Source organism: Triplophysa dalaica, chromosome 3 (assembly GCF_015846415.1).
Source record: "Triplophysa dalaica isolate WHDGS20190420 chromosome 3, ASM1584641v1, whole genome shotgun sequence".
NCBI classification, from domain to species: domain Eukaryota; kingdom Metazoa; phylum Chordata; class Actinopteri; order Cypriniformes; family Nemacheilidae; genus Triplophysa; species Triplophysa dalaica.
Window position 1 is genome coordinate 25,176,033 of NC_079544.1, and position 15,774 is coordinate 25,191,806.

General features: G+C 37.1%; 1 protein-coding gene across 1 annotated transcript; it reads left to right on the plus strand.

Annotated features, from left to right (window-relative positions):
- The first annotated feature begins 3,052 nt into the window (after positions 1-3,052).
- Positions 3,053-5,418, plus strand: jund (JunD proto-oncogene, AP-1 transcription factor subunit). The gene has a single exon (XM_056744325.1). The coding sequence runs from the start codon at positions 3,769-3,771 to the stop codon at positions 4,549-4,551; it is 783 nt and encodes a 260-aa protein (XP_056600303.1). The 5' UTR covers positions 3,053-3,768; the 3' UTR covers positions 4,552-5,418.
- The last annotated feature ends 10,356 nt before the right edge of the window (positions 5,419-15,774 follow it).

Here is a 15,774-nt window from a genome sequence, read left to right on the forward strand (position 1 = left end):
ATGGGGTTCAGGTCAGGCAGGCTTGCTGTCCAATCAAGCACAGTACCACCATGGTCATTGAACCAGTTTTAGTTATACCTTTGGCAGTGTAGGCAGGTGCTGCTGGAAGTTCAGGCCAAGTCCTGCTGGATAATGAAATCTGCATCTCCATAAAGGTTGTCAGCAAAAGGAAGCATGAAGTGCTCTAAATTTCCTGGTAGATGGCTGCGTTGACTGTGGACTTTAGAAAACACAGTGGACCAAAGTCCTCTTTTCAGATAAAAGAAAATTTTGCATTTCATTTGAAAAATCAAGGTCCCGAAAATGGAGAGTCACAAAATCCATGTTGCTTGAAGTCCAGTGTGAAGTTTCCACACTCAGTGATGATTTGGGCTGCCATGTCATCTGCTGGTGTTGGTCCATTGTGTTTTCTGAATTCCACAGTCAATGCAGCCATCTACCAGGAAATTTTAGAGCACTTCATGCTTCCTTCTGCTGACAAGCTTTATGGAGATGCTGATTATATATATAATATATATACCAAAAGCTGGTTCAATGACCATTCTGCTACTGTGCTTGGTTGGCCAGCAAACCCGCCTGACCTGAACCTATTGTCAAGAGGAAGATGAGAGACAGCAGACCAAACAATGCAGATGACCTGAAGGCTGCTTACAAAGCAACCTGGGCTTCCATTAGACTTGAGCAGTTCCACAGGCTGATTGCCACGCAACATGGATGTAGTAATTTAACAAAAGGAGGTCCGACCAAATACTGAGTGCATAGAAATTAACATACTTTTCAGAAGCATGACATCTCTGTTTAAAATTTATTTTTATAGATTTTATGTAATATTCAAATTTTCTGAGACACTGAATTTGGGGTTTTCCTTATCTGTAAGCCATAATCATCAAAAGTTAAAGAAATAAAAGCTTGAAATATTTCATATACAGTGGGTACGGAAAGTATTCAGACCCTTTAAAAAATTTCACTCGTTGTTATATTGCAGCCATTTGCTAAAATCGTTTAAGTTCATTTTTTTCCTCGTTAATGTACACACAGCACCCCATATTGACAGAAAAACACAGAATTGTTGACATTTTTGCAGATTTATTAAAGAAGAAAAATTGAAATATCCAATGGTCCTGAGTATTCAGACCCTTTGCTGTGACAATCATATATATTTAACTCAGGTGCTGTCCATTTCTTATTATCATCCTTAAAAGGGTTCTACACCATCATTTGAGTCCAGCTGTGTTTGATTATACTGATTGGACTTGATTAGGAAAGCCACACGCCTGTCTATATAAGACCTTACAGCTCACAGTGCATGTCAGAGCAAATGAGAATCATGAGGTCAAAGGAACTGCCTGAAGAGCTCAGAAACAGAATTGTGGCAAGGCACAGATCTGGCCAAGGATACAAAAAAAATTCTGCTGCACTTAAGGTTCCTAAGAGCACAGTGGCCTCCATAATCCTTAAATGGAAGACGTTTGGGATGACCAGAACGCTTCCTAGGCCTGGCCGTCCGGCAAAACTGAGCTATCGGGTGAGAAGAGCCTTGGTGAGAGAGATAAAAAAGAACCCAAAGATCACTGTGGCTGAGCTCCAGAGATGCATTCGGGAGATGGGAGAAAGTCAACCATCACTGAAGCCCTCCACCAGTCGGGGCTTTATGGCAGATTGGCCTGATGGAAGCCTCTCCTCAGTGCAAGACACATGAAATCCCTTATGGAGTTTGCTAAAAAACACCTGAAGGACTCCAAGATGGTGACCAATAAGATTCTCTGGTCTGATGAGACCCAAGATATAACTTAATTCTAAGTGGTATGTGTGGAGAAAACCAGGCACTGCTCATCACCTGTCGAATACAGTGAAGCATAGTGGTGGATATAACTTTTTGGCCTTAATTCTAAGTGGTATGTGTGGAGAAAACCAGGCACTGCTCATCACCTGTCGAATACAGTGAAGCATAGTGGTGGCAGCATCATGCTGTGGGGGTGTTTTTCAGCTGCTGGGACAGGACGACTGGTTGCAATCGAGGAAAAGTTGAATGCGGCCAAGTACAGGGATATCCTGGACGAAAACCTTCTCCAGAGTACTCTGTACCTAAGAGTCACACTCAACGTGAAGAGGTGACGACACACACACACACACACACACACACACACACACATTAAGAGAACTACATTGTTTACTGCCAGTTTTCAATCCTGTTAATTAAATGCATAAAAAAACGAATTTGTATTTAGTCTGAAAGTTGTTATGACTAAAAAATGTATCCCAGTATATTGATAAGCAAAACTGTAAGAAAAGACCTAATGTCTTGAATTAGGTTTATTTCATTATTTTACCCTATATTTGCAAAATAAAAAGAACTGTATATTGTGCATAGAATCTATCGAACATTAAAGGTCTTTAAAAACCTGACGTATCTGGGAAATAGCATCATGTTGAAGAAAATAAGTTGTATAAAAATAAATTAATAATAATAAACATAAATGGCCTGTTTTTTTTCTTTTAAATGATAGAAAAAAACCTTTTCGTCAAAAGACCTTTTTCCATCCACTGATGTGCTACATCTGCTGCAGCTACATCCTCACCCCCACTCCATTCACCTGTGTCTGCGTCAGGCCCCATGTCACTGTTGCCATAGCAACGGATGATGCTGCTTCTATTCTCTGATGCAGACGTCTCTGTACGTCATCACCTCCCATTCATTTGTGTACCCTCATCCTCTCTCCCTGCCTGCAGAGATATTTTTAGAAATCTTACAGTACACCACACAATTGAATTCTTGAATGTATTCAATTTATCTTCCAAGCGTCATTAGCGTCCCTTAAAGTTGTTTTATTACAAAGGTCTAAAGTAATTTATTAGTTAAGGCATTTATGCAGCTTGAAATGTAAGAATTGTTTACCCACATGTCATTCCAAACCTGTATGACTTTCTGTCTTCTCCAGAACACAAATGAATTCATTTTGTTGATAGTTAAACAACATTGAACCCCACTTACTTGAGATAAATGAAAAAACACAAGATACATTTCTCAAAATATCTTATATTGTGTTCCACTGAAGGAGTCCAATACAGTTTGTAAACCACACGAGGGGAAATAAATAATGACAGAATTTGTGTTTTTGCCTAACATTCCCTTTTAAGTGCACTATAGTTTCATTATCTGTTGTAACTTGGCGTACTCGCGCCGTGTGTGAATTATTACGTTAGATTAAAACTACAGTGGAAATACTGCATCAAACGCCAAAGCAAAACCCTTTCCCATGTTGTACAATAAAATAACATTTTCTACAAGACAGTAAGCCTTGTTTCTGTCCCCACCCTCGCGCGCTCTACGCACTCTCTATGACATCAACCCACAATGCACCGCGCTGTTTGCCGTTTATTCGCCATCCCCATGGCGACAGCTGCGAGCGCGGCCCCCTATGCAAATGAAACCGGAAGAAAACGTCATCTTCGTCCAATCTGAACGCTCTGAAGTGACATAATGGAATTTTTAGGGATAGAAAACTTGCAAATGCGTATTGACGCCCATAGAAAAGGTTTCTCGAGCTGCGAAGAAACGACAATATCATGACAACAACATCATAAATCGATCAAGTGAAAGTAAAACGCTGTCACTTCGAGTACAAGGGAAGACAAACGGGACACTTTGCGTGAAAGCAAGAAAGCAAATGGGTTATTCGGACACTAAACCCTGCTCACCCCTCCAAAGGGTGTAGGATGGGAACGAGCTTCTTTCCACAAGCGGAAATCTAAAGAATATCAAGCGCAATGATGAAGAAAGACATGAGCTTGAACCTGGACGACCAGAACAGCTCAAGTTTGAAGCCGGATTTGAGGGATGCCGAGGGAATCCTCAACTCGCCCGACCTGGGTCTCCTAAAGCTGGCGTCTCCCGAGCTGGAGAGGCTCATCATCCAGTCCAATGGTATGGTGACGACCACCCCGACGTCCCAGTTCGTCTACCCGAAGTCGGTAAGCGACGAGCAGGAGTTCGCGGAGGGTTTCGTCAAAGCCCTGGAGGATCTCCACAAGCAGAACCAGCTGAACGGAGGACCGTGCGTTCCGCTCAACAGACTAACCAGCAGCACCCTCGCCATGCCCACGGACCTACCCGTCTACACGAACCTGAGCGCGTATGGCACCACGGTGAACTACTCCACGGACACCATTCCCTTCCCACCGCCGCCACAGCCACCCGCGCACCCCGCGAGCGCGCAACAGGCCCTGAAGGACGAGCCGCAGACTGTACCGGACATGCAGAGCTTCGGCGATAGTCCACCGCTCTCCCCTATTGACATGGACACGCAGGAGCGCATCAAGGCCGAGAGGAAGAAGCTGCGCAACCGGATCGCCGCGTCCAAGTGCCGCAAGAGGAAACTGGAGCGGATATCCCGACTGGAGGACAAAGTGAAAAGCTTAAAAAACCAGAACACGGAGTTGGCGTCCACGGCTAGCGTATTGAGAGAACAAGTGGCGCAGTTGAAACAGAGGGTCATGAATCACGTTAATAACGGGTGCCAGTTGCTGCCCAACCAAGTCCAAGCTTATTAGAAGACATTCATCTCCACACATCAGTATTTTAATTGTTGACAAAGAAAATACGGAATGCTTTTCGGTTTCATGGTGTATTTAAGCAGTGCAAGACAAGCTGGGCTGTATTGTAAATAGTCACGACTAAAGGGCGATATTGGGCACGTTGAATATTTCCATAACACGCGTTTGTTATCATTGCGTGGAGACAGAACGAAGAAGAAACTTAAACAGAAGCCTTTATAAACATTTCCATGACTTTCCCAGGTCTGGAAACCACAAGCTCTCCTGGTTCCAGGTGGGAAACAGTACAGCACAGCCTCAAGTGCCCCGTCGCTTTCATAACACATATAATAAGGACACTCGTTTTCAGCTTATTTTAAAACACAGACTGTCTCCTTCACTGATGCGTAAAGAGTATACTGACCCTTCCAATGATGTATCTGTTCTCTTTGGACTGTTGAAGTGGACACTACAGGTGCTGATGTAAATAAAAGCTATGTTTACAACCTTTTGTAGCAAATGGACTCGTGCGCCCGGTTGCATTGAGAGACGATCGTGCAACATTATTCGATATCATCACTGAAGATCTAAGCAGCGGTATTTTTTGCATGCTTAAGACAAACTCAAAATGAGTGCAACCAAACCCAACAAAGATGTCATGCATGTACGCTTCATGTTAAGGGCCTTTTCTCATGACAAGTTCTTATTAATCAACGACTGTATCTATTTTATACTATATGATGTCTTATTTTATGCTGTTTTGGATTATGTGTGTCGTGATGTTAATGTAAACGTTTCACTTGTCACATGTCATGTATTGATCTTTATATGTTTCCAGTGTGATCTGTACATTAAGTGTCATTAAAATCTGTTCAGTTCACCATGTTTATCTGTGTTGAATGACGTTTTTCAACATCTCTAAATATAAGGGACAAGTCGTATCTGAATCGAGTCGTTCCTGTTATGCAGCGCCCCCTGAACACTATGTTTAAAACAGAAAAGGCTATACTTTTGTTCAAAGTGTTGATGTAAGTTTAAGCAATTGAGCAGGACTCAATGCATGGAAATAAAGAGGTAAAGTTTTCCATTGACAGAGAATTGAATGGATTCAGATTTAATTTTGAAGTGATTTAAAATAATTTAATTTATTAGACTTTATTTCCTTAAATGTATCAAATCATTTGCTAACTACTGTTTTGGTTCTTGCAACAAAAATGATGTCACTTCCTGAAGGATGACACCATTAAGGAACTAGCTGGTTATTAGATAGGGACATAACAAATTAATAAGGCTATTCAAATGTTTACAAAAAATGAATGAAATATTTTTAAACAATGAAAATGTTTTTTTTTAAAGCCAGTGTTTCACATCCACTCAAACAAAAGTAATACAATTATAAAATCCAACCGTTCATTGTTCTATTCTGATATTGTGAAAAAGAAAATAAATATGTAATTTAAATACTAAAAGATATGAAACATAGCCTACACTGAAAAAAGTGAAACTTTGAACCAAAAAAATTACTTTTACTTTAGAAAACTTAAAGAATTACGTCAACTTGTTACAAGCAATTTTATTACCTCTTCTTTAATAATATTTATGGCTTGGTTCGAATTAAAATGTATTAATTTCAACCAACCGCGTTATTGTGATCAGTATTTGCTTTAGTTGGGCGTTTGACTCTTGAAGTCTCTTCCTTATTCCTTTACAATGCTCATAATGGTGTTTTAATATGAACATTTGGGCATTAATTAAGAAAGAGATGTTGTAAAGATAAGTTAGTTTACATTAATGGAATGGCAGTTGAGCTGTAATTAAGATGGGAAATAATACTATAAATAATATTGAAAATTATTGTTCATCACCCATTTGATTCCTCTGCTTCACATAGGCGAAACTACGGAAACACTTAAACATCAACACTCATCATAAACATCCTCATCAATGGTGACAATCATCAAACTAATTCAGATGAACAGATCAACTGCAATGCATAGTGGGAGACATGAATGAGTTTTGTACTGTGATGTTACCCAGCATGCGTTGATTGTCACCATTGTTGAGTTTCATACACAGATTCTTCATCTCTTACTGAGTCTGCAACTTGGTGTTTTTTTGCAAGTATTTTCTGTTAATTCATTGAAGTTTGATAGCTGTACCACTATATTAATCTCACTTTGTGGTATATCAAAATATTCTAATATTAATAAACATCATGAGCAATTAACACAACCCCACACAATGAGAGCAATCCCTGGTGGCTGATAGCATTGAAATAGCATTGATAGCATTGAAAACTACTACTTAGTTTTCAATGTCTCAACAAACATATTTCAGCACACTCTTATAGCAGACAATGAATATTTAACATCAAAGCAGGTGTCAAGAGCCCAACTAAAGCAAACAGTGATAAAAAATAATGGTGTTTTGTTAAAATGTAAAAAGAAATTCTACATTAATTGTTGGTAAAAAAGTTATATTAATTCAATGCCATTGACATTGACTAATCAAGAGATTTTAATCTTGATTTAACCATTGCTTGCTGTCAGTGATTAGTGATCTTGAAGATGTTAATGAGCTTGTTCAGGTGAGTTTGATCTTTTTGATTATAAGAGTAAAACTCTACAGGACACCGGCTCTCTAGGAACAAGGTTGGGACCCCTGCTTTGTAGCATCTCTTCTTTTCGAATTAATGCGCACGATTTTATTCTTATTATCACACTATTGTAAGAACTTTAAGAAAACAGAGATTTAATTTAACCAAAGTCAGGGCCCAACTAAAGCAAACACTGATCACAATAATGGTGCTTTGTTGAAATGTATAAATATTGATTTGAACCAAGCCATAAACATAATTTGAGAAAAACTATTAAAATTGCTTGTAACAAGTTGATGTAAGTTGTCCAAATTTTCTTTTTTTAGTGAAGTATGATGTGACATGGAAATGTACAGTGTGTATAAAAAATGGGCGATATAATTGTGGATATCAAATACTAACATTAATCCCGTGGATGTCAACCTTTTTGACTTTAAGACCCACACTTGTTCAGAACAATATTTGAAGGCCCTACACAGTTCCCACCACCTTCTCAAATATACTGGAGATTGGGATAACTATAAGGGTTTATAATAGTAATAAAATAACCAAACACTAATTTTTTATCTTATTTGTAGTGTCAAATGAGCCCCTTTTACGTTTTTGATGACCCCAAGTGAGGCTGTCCTATCAATGCACATCTGAGCTGTTGAGAAAGAAATTGCGCCATCTAGTGATAAGATGCAGTGTTGCACAAAACGTCTCTGATTTTATTTAGAATGCTCACACACGCTATCCACCCAATTGCACCCATAACCATAACCAACAATAAACAGTTAGAATACTATTTAGCCTACTCTTACATTATCCGGCAAATTGAAAGGTTACTGTTCCATCTGAACGTATATAAATCCATGAATTGTGTTACTGAAAGTGGCTGCATGAATGACTGTATTTATATAATTATGGATCAGTTTTACTCTAATATCACAGTGTGTCAGAGAACGTGACAAAGGTCTGACTGCAAATTCCTCAGCCTGAGAAATTGAAGATTATTTTAATAAATTCCCCCTTTGAACAAAAACTTTAAAACGAATCCGTTATGGGGTTTGCTATAAATCTAATTATATTTAATCTAATCAAAAACATGTCTTTTTCATTTAACATAATAACCAGGCGTACTCTGTATCAGACAAAAAAACGTTCAATTCTGTACGCATACGGATAAACAGGGCATAGCACAAAATGAAAAAGGTAATAGATAATAGTGTTTTTAAATCTATAGCCAATGAAATGTGTTGTTTGTCCAGTAGAGCGAGACCAATACCAGTTTTCATTTCACTGTGCAAAACATAAGAAAAGCATTAGCTGTCATTCGAAGTGTTAATCTAGTTTATGTAATCATTTAAGAAAACATAACATGTTTTATGGATGGAAATTATATTCAAATATTTCCATTTAAGTTTTTTAAAATGTCTTTTACGTTTCTCAAACTACATGTACCGAGAGCCATCGTATCACAGGTAATCTAAATCACGTGAAAGGAAGAACGTCACTGTGATTGGCTCATTTCCCTGTCACTCTGAAAATGCGACAAGGCCTGCTTCCTTTTTCTTTTTTTTAATCCTTTATGATTAATAACAAAACGACTATAACAATTTTCAGTCTTTACAATCTGTAGTCGATTGTACACCATAAATTCCCACACATATTACATAAAAAATAAAATGAAAAATGAAGGAGAAGGAAAGAAACGCTGTAAAAATCATATTGTGATACCAAAATACATCAATAAAGATTATGAATATGTAGCATTTGTATTATTCACCTCTTTTTAACAATTAACATATAAAGAAAACTCCTCTTAAAAAAACAATTAACATTGGGGAGACTTTTAAAAATGTCCATTTATGAATTTAGAAATATAAGTAAAATAAGTATATTATTCACCACAAAACATTTACATTTACATCACATCACATCACATCACATTTAGTCATTTAACAGACGATTTTATCCAAAGTTTAGGGAGCAATAAGCGATATGCAATAATTCAATAGGTGCCAATTCAAAGTAACTGGATTCAACAAAAGCTAGACCACTACCTGTTGAGAGAAAGAGGTGTATCTTTGCTTTAAATTGTTAAACCAAATTTGATGTTTTCCCATGATAATGTTAAACTTGCAGGTATTTCTGCATCCATTTAAAGACATCAATCCAGAAACAATACACCAATTTGCAGAGTAAAAATAAATGTTCCGCCGTAGAAGGCTTGCTTCTCAAGTTGGCAACAGCAGGTTTCGACGCACACCATGAAGAGGTCAAAGAAAAACTGAGGGATGTAACGTGTGATCACTTCAGAATGGATATAAACATCAAATGCATTGAAAACATAAACTGATCTGTTTGTGAAACAACAGTGAGACATGGAAGGTTTATTGATTTATAATCCTAAAATAAGGTGACTATGATAACAGTTTGCAAACAAAATATACACAAAATATGCATCGCCAATATCATGGGTTTGATCCCAGGGATTGCACATACTCAAAAACATATGCTGTACAACAGTGTTTGGTGTAACTAGTTACTAATTGGTTACTTTAATTTATTTCCTTTCCTCTTGAAAAAGTAAAAGTAAGGGATTACTCTTGATTTTTTCTGTAATTTAAATACAGTCACTTCTGATGTAATTAAATTAAACTACTTGTGTAATATGTGTGTGAAAAAGTGGAATTGACATCAAAATTCAAAGTCTAACTTTGGAATACGTGCTGTAATGTATAATTCTCACGTTTGTAATACCGTGGTCAGTTATTAATAATGCACAGTAAAATCGCCAGTGTTAAAAAAGATCAAATGAACACTCTCAGTGTATGCATAATCCAGTCTCTCAAAGTATATATTATGTTTACACTGTGAGAGTTAATTTGACCTTTTTTAACACTGGTGATTTTGCTGTGTACTATGTAGTTTTAAAATATTTATTTGAGTGAATTAAAAGGGCCGTTCCATGTTCAATTCAATTCAAGTTTATTTATATAGGGCTTTTCACAATGTGCATTGTACCAAAGCAGCTTTACAGGGGCAAACAGGAAAAACAGAAAAGGTAAAACACAGCACAGTGCATGGTGTTTATAGAACGAGCAAGATCATTCTAATAAATAATATCTAATTAATAAATAAATAAATGCAGTCTCCAGGTGAGCAAGTCAACACTGCCCTGCTGTGGCGAGGAACCCAAACTCCAATAATTGATTAATGGAGAATAAACCTCGAGAGAAACCAGGCTCAGCCGGGAGGGCCAGATCCCCTCTGACGTTACATAGCTGCACTCAATGACCCCGACCAAAAGCCACCGAGCAAATATCCACGAGGAAGAGGGAGAGCCCACCATCCAAAACCCAGAAAGTCCCACTCACTGAAAACCGTGCAGGTTCAACCCGGTCCCACTCCACGATCGACCCCAGAAAACAGAGGAACAACCCAGGAAAATAGTAATGGCATGTTGTAACTTTATTCCTCTGTTGTCTCACATCGACCACAAAACAAGGCCAAACCGGACCCACACAGCCCCAGCAAATGAATCCCCCCAACCACAACAAACGAGCCCCCCCACTCCCCACAGACACCCACCCAGGAACCTCCAATCAGGGCCACTGAATGCAGCTATAACTTCAAACTGCTGACATGTGATGGAAGTTTCTCATTAAATACCAAGTATTGTAACTTCAGCCTTAATGTGACAAGTAGTCCGTCTTTGCTCTTGGTTTGGGGATGGAGTTGTCTGAGCTTGGATGTTCAGATGGTCGTATTTCTCTTGGGTGGTGGTGGAATTGCCTTAGATGGAGCTGGGATGGTCAGTCAGTCTGCAGCTGTTGCAGTCAGTTCAGTTCTATAATCAGTTCTTTATCGACGTTAACCAATAAGTCTGATAAGAAGTCTGCAAACTCTATCAGAAAATTAGTGTAAGGCCTAGGGGGTCACAGAAGCCAATGTAAACACAGAAGCCAATGTAAATTCATGTCTATTCTTCAATCACTTAACTAATCAAGTTTGATGTAGGATATAGAAAGTAATAGTCGTAAGTAATGAAATACTTTTTGGAGAAAGTAATTTGTACAGTATTTTAATGACACTATTGAATATGTAATTATTAACTAGTTATTCATTACCTTTTCAGACACTGCCAGGGCCGGATTGGGAAACAAATTCAGGCCGGGATATCCCACACTCATCCAGGCCATAAACCACAAATCTATATTTTATTAAATGTAGAATTCTTTGTAATCATCACACAATATGTCATCAATTCTTAATCAAACTGACAGTGCATTGTTTATGAGCAAAATAAATACAGTTTGGCTTGAGAAAGTTTCAAAACAACCGAACCGCTAAAGCATGCTTACATTATTTATACAACAACTCTATCTTAAAGTGAAGATTCATTAAATCTTTAGGTTTTATAATTAAATAACAAATACACATTATACGCTTAAATTGTATGTGTGAAGAGAAACAATTGCATTGTGCTGTCAATAATCTCTCATTCACTGCTTTATGACTGTTTTCCCTTTAAATTCTAATGACGTTAGAAACGTCACTTTGTTGACGGTCCCTAAATTAAAAAATATTGAATGCCCAACTTCAAGCTAACATTATGTCAGTCTTTTATATGGCGTTAAGGTCCAGTCCGGGACTGGACACTGCTGTACAACATGAGTCGCTTTAGATCAAAATGTCTGTGAAATTTTTGAATGCAATTCACATAGTATTTACATCTATAATGTAAAAAGTACACTGAGGTTTCTGTCACGCACGAAACACTCTTGAAAGAACCTTAAAAGACTCTTAAATATCCTTACATTCTCTGAGAAACTCGTTTATCATTACTGTAAAAACTCTTTTTTTAAGGTTAACTCCAGTTATCCATTATACTGTGATGATTCAAGAGTTTCTTGAGTGTATAAATAAGATATTTGAGACTCTTTAAAGGTGTTTTGGAGTTATTTTGAGGTTCAGTGGGTGTGGCAGCAGAAGTACATTATATATTTCATATATATTATATATACAAATATATATTTTTTATAAAATATGGATCAAACAGGCCAAACCCAGCGTGGAAATGTTATTTCCTCTCAGAAGTTTCATTGGGGTCTCATCCTGAAGATGCTGAAATGATCTTGTGTTGTTTCATAAAGATTCTATGAGAATCTCTTGTGTTGTTTGCTATTATTGCCCATTTCATTATCTCAGTGTGTTCTGTACTTGTGACGATATCAGAGCGCTGAACTCACCATGAATCAGGGCGATCCGCATACCAGCCATACAAAACACACAAATGAGGTCAGATGTCAGTTCGGCCAGGAACGACACATGTAATTTGTTTCCATGGCCATTTTTTGTGTGTTCTGATCCTGAACTTCACTGTGTTTGTCTAATGAAAGTATTTCTACAATGAATACTCAATTCAACTCAACTTTTATTTATATGGCTCCTTTTACAAGAAATACTACCTGAGGTTTCCCCCATGGTTCTTCAGTTTCAAAAAACTAGAAGTCATTCATCACATTCATTAGACTTTGTGTTTAATCAGATGTCTGAGCACCTGTCAAAGCCAAACTGCTGTTCTCCAATTTTTTTTGCAAATTCCAAGTTTATAAATGTACTCTCAGGTCATGATGTAAAAATGTGAAACTTTTCATTCAGTTGCTCTGGCTCCCCTCACATTTCCATTATAAGCACATTTAAACTTTTTTAAACACAATTTAATAATTGCAGAACTTTGCTTTTCTGTAAGTGTGACCTTAAATAACATATTGTGATATTTTGAAAGGTGCAGGTTTTGGGTAAATAAGATTAATTTTGGGGATCTTTTATAACCGTCATGCTATTTCAGTACCACTTTGTTCCTATAATAATCTACCTTTTCATGTAGCTAAGAAAGAGATTTCCTGTACATCAGTAAAACAGAAAGAGACGTCAGGGACATGATTGAGTCAGGATGACGTGTATTCTGAGAGATACTGTACTTTAGTCTATCATGCCTTTAAAAGGGTCTTATTGTTTTCGCAGAGAGCCGTGCACTTAGATATCTCATTTCAGGCCCGGAACATCTAAACTATCTGACAGAAGCACCATGACTTCCTTTGGCTTGCACACTAACTCTATGAGCGTGTTTCTCAATGTGCAGGACACTGCATGCAGTCTATTATTTCAATAAAAAAACTCTATTTCAAATAATATTAAGCAACAATTATAATTTAAATCAGTAGTATATTTTTCTAACCTAGTATATAAGTGGACGCTAGAATGCTCCAAATGTATTTCCATTGAAGATCACCCCGAAGACGTTCTGTCTATATTTCCCACTGTGATGTTCACTCGATGTTCACCTCAACTTCAGCAATACAGAGCATCAAGGATGACGATGGATGTTTGCTCTAATCATCTGACCATAGCAACAGAACATTCAGAGCCTTTTAACAAAGGACGTCTTGACACGATGTGCTTTCATGATGATGACTTTCACTTTGTCACACCATCAGGCGAGTGGGTGTCATTGGGTCATATCTGTCAGGCTGCACCCCACAAAGTCCTAGAGAGCTTAAAAAAGTAACTGAAATGCATTAAAATCTGCAGCTTTCTTTGATATATTGATGTAATTTCCACTGGAAATTGAGAATGGGACGTGAGTGGCTCCTCACTTTTTAAATAGCTATCTGATAAGAAGCTAAGGTGCAGAATGATGTCGTTCATCCATATTTGTGGAAGTGAGATACTATTGTAAAGGAATAGTTTGATTTTAAATTGACTTTTTGGTATTAATTTGAACGAGTTTCTCCAAAACATTTACAAAATTAACATTTGATAGTTGCCCCGAAATGAAAATTTTGTCATCATTTACCTTTGTCATTTCAGACCTTTATGACTTTCTTTCTTCCGCAGAACACCCAAGAAGATATTTTGAAAAATGTTTATAAATTTGTTCATGTTTAACATTCACTTGCATAGGTTTTGTGTCCATTTCAGATTCGCTTAAAAGGAAACTGAATGGGGGCCAGGGTTGTTCGGTTACCAACATTCTTCAAAATATCGACTTTTGTGTTCTGCAGTAAAAAGAAAGGGATTAAGGTTTAAAATGACAAGAGGGTGAGTAAATGATGACAGCATTTTCATATCATTTAAATATTAATTAAGTTAATGTTTTGAAGCCCACTTGTTCCCCTAAGACTTCGTCCATACTAAAAATAAAAAAGTCAATTTAAAATCAATTTAAATGTAATTTCTACATCAAATACACTATTCATTTCATCTTCTTTCATTGCAGAAACCATTCAGAGCATCTTGGTTCGATTTCATCTGAAGGTCGTACAAGAGGTCACACAGCTATAATGTTCTAGTGCTTTTTACAGCAGTTCTTTACTTGCATACAATAATTATGACTTATATTTAGTAATAGAAGGACATTTCTTTGTTTCTTTCTGAATGGATACAGAATATTTACTCAGCACTTACAGGCAATTCTTTAGCCTGAAGGTGGTTTCTAGAAACACAGATTTGTAAAAAAATATCAGCAGCACTTGAGAAATTATAAAAGCAAATGGAAAAGGCAGAAATAATATCTGAACGCAGAGAGTTTTACAAAAGATGTGCATGTGATGCTAAAGCGACTGGAATTGTCTATAAATTATACATGTGATTCTGTGTCCGGAAATGCTTTTTATTTGTCCAGACAGGATTTGGGTTTGATTATAGTTCACTCATGCATAAGATTGAGTTGAAGTTACATTACAAAAGAAGCCTCGGGAGAAAACCTTTTAGATTTCAAGATGAAATGCACTTCTTTTGAGGCACAAACAAACACGCACACAACTTTGTTTATATTTAATTTAGGGTAGAGACTTTCTATTCATAACCATTGTTCATAATATAAGTTATTAATAAATGCTATACTGATTAGACAGATCTCATCCAAACCTTCTTTCTCCAGATGAACTAATCCTACAGGAATGTCTACTTTTAAATGATCAAATGTTAAAGGATCAAATGAGATTTTAATGTCAATTTATGATAAAACACATTACAATTTAGGACATTGAGCAAGATTTCTATACACATTCCTACAGGATTGACTGAGGTTTGCTGTGAATTCAGCATCAATTTTCTTTTTATATTTTGTGTCCGGAGATATTTCAAGACACATTGAATGTGACATAATCACGGAAAGAAAACAAAGCTCATGTGCTTTTAGACAGCTGCTTGGAATTACTCCATTCAGACAAATTTATTATACATGTAGCCTTCACAGCTTATTGTCCCCAAACCAACGAAGGCAAAAAGGAATCCAGACATTTCTGAGGAGAACGTAGGGCAAAACTCAGCCGTAAAAAGAAAAATCACAGATGAGATCTCTTTAATATCTCCTAGACATAAATGAGATGAAAATGAGAGCAGATAGAAATTTTTGCTTATGTCTCATCTGCTTTTCAGATATTGAAACTGAGAAAAATGTATCTTTCAAATTGTCATTAGAGTTTCAGGAGAGAAGTCAACAATGTGTCAAACTGAGCTCAGATTTGTCAAAGCTGCAATCAAAAGTCAATATTTTTGAAGATCTCAATATGAACTCAAACATTTCTAATCACATTTACTGAAATCCAGATTATTTGACCTCTACAATCTACATTAATTTACACCTTCAT

Bases quoted from the DNA above. Each gene is read 5' to 3' on its own strand.
- jund (XM_056744325.1), top strand. From the start codon at position 3,769: ATGATGAAGAAAGACATGAGCTTGAACCTGGACGACCAGAACAGCTCA.